The sequence below is a fragment of the Sinocyclocheilus anshuiensis genome, unplaced genomic scaffold (assembly GCF_001515605.1).
Source record: "Sinocyclocheilus anshuiensis isolate Anshui unplaced genomic scaffold, SAMN03320099.WGS_v1.1 scaffold1079, whole genome shotgun sequence".
Lineage (NCBI taxonomy): Eukaryota > Metazoa > Chordata > Actinopteri > Cypriniformes > Cyprinidae > Sinocyclocheilus > Sinocyclocheilus anshuiensis.
This window is the reverse complement of record NW_015548207.1, coordinates 235,206-240,505: the sequence shown is the minus strand read 5'-3', so window position 1 is coordinate 240,505 and position 5,300 is coordinate 235,206. Positions and strand designations below refer to the sequence as shown.

Here is a 5,300-nt window from a genome sequence, read left to right as displayed (position 1 = left end):
AAGCCCCGGCTTAGCGTGAGCTGAGGCCGGGCAAGAGTGAGCTGAGGCGGCGGGATCGAGAACGGCGGTCCCGGCGGATCTGACGAAGGAGCGGTGAAAACGGTGAAAGCCGATACAGCGATCCACAGCACTAAGTTGATGTATTCTCTCAGCGACCAGCAAGGATCAGCTCCAGGCATGACGAAGCGGATATCATCCTCTTTTGGAAGACCAAACAAAGTAGTTTCGCTTTCACAACGAAGCACACAGCGCACTCACGACATGGCGGCAGCGGCAACAATACTACAGCGAGAATAAAAGTTGCGCCTTCTTTCTTTGTGTGAACATTTGGGCGGCGTTATGCAAATCTTCCCACATAGTGAGGTAGATATGTGGGGGCGTGTTCGAACGAGCCGTTTCAGGTAGGCGTGGCTGACTCTTAACTTTTATAAAGAATATCTCTTTGGATTTGAGACTTTAGTCTTTGCAAATTTACAGATCTTCTTTATGCACCAAGAGCTTGTAACACTCCAAAGAGAAAGGAAAAAATTAAATTGCATCATATGACCCCTTTAAGCAAATGTTTCAGTGAGGCTAGCAGAGGCGGCGCGGCTCATCCGGACGGACACACAATGAGCTGCCTGTGCCACGCCGGACAGATGACCACACGCTTACACACCGATCACACTGACCCATAATGCACCAGTGACGCAGCACTAACATTCACTGATGAGGAATGTTAGTTTAACCTCATTTACTTCACAAGAAGAGTTTAAAAGGACTGTAAATATGTTGTTTTAATTCTAAAAATTCAAAAAAATTATAATTACAGTTAGTCTTAAGTGTTCATAATTAGCTCTATTTGAAAAAATAACATATATATATAAAATAACTGATATTTTATGCATTTAGTAACCAATTTTATCCAAAGTGATCATGTATGTATATGTAAATAATAATGTATAATATTGGAATTAATATTAATAAAACACTAATTATTCATTTACATTTTATGCATGTAGCAAGTGCTTTTTTTTTTTTTTGTTACAAAGCAACACTAATGTTTATATAAATATTAATTTATAATAATGCTATTAATAATAAAACACTAATTATTAATTTACATTTAAGCAGATATTTTTAACCAAAGCAACAATATACAGTATGTATATGTAAATAATAGCATATAATAATAAAAGAAAGCAATTAATATAAAATTATTAGATTTATATTCTGAAACATGGACAACCCTATTTTTTGTATGGACCTAAAAAAGGATTAAATCCTTAGGTTGGGGACATGCAAAATAATTAAAAGTTCTCTCCTGAACTGCACCTTCACCTCAATTTTTCTTTTCAGTCTCTTTATTTTGCCCTGATATCTATCTCTCTCATGACTTTAATACTCAAGATTTAACAAAAATATACTTTCTAAATTGCCTACATGTCAAAAATAGTACATCATTACAATATCTTTATAGAAAAAAATATTTTATTACTGTTTTATATATATATATATATATATATATATATATATATATATAAGATGATTTATAATATAATTTAAAAACAACAACAATAATAAACAATATAATTAATTATAATAATAATAATAATTCATTACATTTATAAAGCGCTTTTCTGCTTTTCTAAGCACTCAAAGAGCTCTACATTGTGAGGGGGTATCTCCTCGTCCACCGCCACTTTTTATGCATAAAAATGATAGAAACTTTTTCTGGTTGAACTTCTATGGTTTACCAACAGGGAGCAGCAAAGATGTACTGAAAAAAGCAGGCTTCTAGAAAGAAAGTTTGAGAGTTCTTCAGCATGTGTGGCAGAGTTGCCAACCGCGTATTATATGCGACTTTGGGCTTCTTTTATTGTAAAGTTGCGTGAAAAAATCCCGGGTTGCGGTTTTTTGGGCTTATTTAGGAAAACCTGACAAGCAACTTCGTTTCTTTTCGTTTATGTTCACTGTATTCTCCAATGCATTGATTGACACTCTGTCTGCTCACAGTTAATAGCCAATCAGTGCAAAAATATAAGTGCTGTAGTGTAATTTGTCAAATATTTCGCCCCCTCCGCACGCGCCTTCTTTTTGAACGTGATTTTTCTTCAATGAGGGATTGAATAAAAATCACGTTCAAAAGGAAGGCGCGTGACGCTGTAATCCAAGCGATGATAGTAGTAGATGTAGAGGAGTGGGATGACTTTTTCCTTTATAAGGTAGCCTAATTTTTAATTTTTACAATGTTTTTGTAATGTATTACTATTAATTATCACGGACTGTATAAAAAAAAACAATAAAAAAAAAAAACAAGTACGCCTATACTAATACTAAGAGTAGATTTGGTTCGAATAGCCAATATGTTAGTAGGCTGTAAATATGTGACTATGTTACAGCTCCCCTTTGAAGCTCTTGTGTTTTTCTCCTTTTCCATCTCTAAAATCCTATTCTGCTCACAGGTGATTGGAGATGAGCTTTGTTCCTGCTTTGTTGCAGTTTGCTGATTTTTGTAAAATAACATGTTATATTTTTTAATAAAAACTTTTAAACTTTCAGTTTAATATGCTGCGGGCTCATTTATTGGTAATAAATCATTTATAATAAATAATATTGATGATAATAAATTATCAAAAAATATTGGGCTTGTTTTGGGCTTGTTTTTGAAGCTGCGGTTGCTTATTTGTCTCGTGAGAGTTGGCAACAGTGATGTGTGGTAGAAGCACCGTCAGGCGAGTGTCTGCTAGGCTGCCAAGTGACGAATTCGTCTGAAGACACGATCACTTTCGCTGTATGTAAATGAAGCGGCCTCGCTCTCTCTGGACTGTGCATGAAGTTGAAACAACAGGGAAGTTAATAGTAGAGCTCAGAGTGAGGAAAAAGGCCGAGGCGGGAGGAAAGATAAGCTTTGATACTTCGGAGAAACAGCAGAACAGCACATCCTCTCTCGTGGCTGATTTTCACGCCACACACTGGCCACAAAGTCAATGAACGTCACCGTGCAAGTGCAGGGCAGATTTCACATTTAGCTTTCAAGCATAGACAACGGGACAGACTTATTACACTGTGCTATAAACTCAAAACACATGTCAGAAAGTCCTAATCAATGACTACAGGCCATATTCAAGTCTACCAGAAATGTTTAGCAAAAACAAAAGGAGTTAGTTGATTCAGACCTTGGTCTCGCGCAGGAGGAACTGGAGGTCGCGTCCTCTGAGGATGCCGTGGTTCTTCACGTAGGCCGGCAGGTGGACTGTACTCGTGCCGTGGACCGTGCCGTGCACTTCCATGTACGAATGAATGATGTCCAGGTATTTCTTTTTATCCTAAAACACAAATAAAGACATGTACATGTGACAAACGAGTGACGCTGGTTAATGAAATGGAATTAAAGTAGTTTTATTGTAGCACTCGGAAACTATTTTTCATTTCTGCTGATGTAAGCAAGACCATGTGGGCGGGGCTAAATATTTTTAAACTCTGAATTCAATTATATTACATTTATAATTGATGATTACTAAATACTACTTATTATTCATAAGTAGTATTTAGCATTCATAAAATGAATATTCATAAAATAATAAAATAATAAAATAATACTGCAATAAATAAAATAAATTATAACTATTTACTTGTATTATAAAATTATAATTATACATTTCATAATTTTTTTATTTCATCAAAATGCTGAATATAATAATAATAAATTATAGTAAATACATAAAACATGAAGTATAATATTACTATTCATATTAACAAAATAATATTTTTTTTCTTTTTCACTGATAAAAGCAAGATCATGTTAGTGGGGTTAAATATGTCTTTAACTCTGAATTCACATTCATAATTATCTTTATTTAAAAAATAATAAATAATATTTCAATGATTTGCATTATAAAATTACAAATTATTTATTTTATTAGTAAATTGTTATATAATAAAAATGATTAACCCTAATAATACTACTATTATTATTAATAGAAAATATAATTAATAGTACATTACTATTCATATTAACAAAATAACAAAAAAAAATATTTCCGCTGATGTAAGCAAGACCATGTTAGTCCATGCATTTAGTCTTTAATATTCATAACGATCTTTATTTGAAAACAATTTACATTAAATATATAAAATATTTATTTATGATATTACTATTAATAAAACACTAATTACAATAATAAAAACATTGAAAATATTTGTATTTATATAAATAAAATGTTTTATTATTAAATTATGTAATCAAAGCGATTAACCATAATAATAACATTAACTAATATATAAAATATGCTATAATACGGATATAAAATATTATATTGATATTATACTATAAAATACAGTAGTAATATTGCTATTCATAGTAACAAAATAACAATAACAACAAACTATTTTTCCTTTTCTGCTGATGTAAGCAAGAACACAACTTTTAACGGCAATAATGGATATTTTTGGGATATTTTGTCTCAAATTCACATGATCTGAATCATATTGAGACATTCTGTCACAAGATTAGCATGACTCGAGCCAAAAGACCCCAGGAAGCGTAAAACACAAACAAAAAGCTGATTTTTTTTAGCTCTCAGTCTGAGCTTGTTTCAGTTGAGCAGAAGTGCAAAAGCAGACAGGAAGAGTCAAACAGGACTGTGGGGGAAAACCACAAGATGAAGAGGATAAAATGAAGCTTTTTCTTTACAAATGCTCAAAGAATACAAAGATGCATACTTCCTGTCAGAGGATGGAACCGAAATACAACCAGTCGATGTGTGTGTGTGTGTGTGTGTAAGCAAGGTCACAAGAACAAGGTGAGAGTTAAACTCAATCATACCAACAAAAAATATACATAAAGCATAATTACAAATAAATCATAATCATCAAACTAAATAAACACTAATAACATAATAAATTATGTATATTTCGCTAATATATTTTAATAATAAAGTAAACATTAAAAAATATTTGAATAATTTGTAAGTATTTTATCAAAATATCAAATATTTTAATAATTGATAATTATATATGCAATTATATAATTATATATATAAGATATATAATGCTATAATGAAATGAATAAAACAAATAAATAATTTAAAAAATGTTTTAATTAATATAAAAAAAGATAAAAGACAAAGATTTAGGGGGGAAAGTAGTAGTCAACAAACTACTACTAATTAATTAATTACAAATTTGTTATTTAAAAAAATAAATCAAGGACAAAAAAAATCAGTGACAAAAATGATCATCGTCTTAAAGGGGTCATATGATGCTTTTTTAAAGATCATTATTTTGTGTATTTGGTGTAACAGAATATGTTGACATGC

General features: G+C 31.6%; 1 protein-coding gene across 1 annotated transcript in view; it reads right to left on the bottom strand.

The window, feature by feature from the left end:
• Positions 1 to 5,300, bottom strand: part of LOC107653587 (alpha-1,6-mannosylglycoprotein 6-beta-N-acetylglucosaminyltransferase A-like) — a 93,126-nt gene that overhangs the window by 4,224 nt on the left and 83,602 nt on the right. Inside the window, exon 12 of the mRNA XM_016440328.1 lies at positions 3,159 to 3,308. Within this exon, the coding sequence (XP_016295814.1) occupies positions 3,159 to 3,308 (150 nt within the window). The remainder of the gene's footprint in view (positions 1 to 3,158; positions 3,309 to 5,300) is intronic.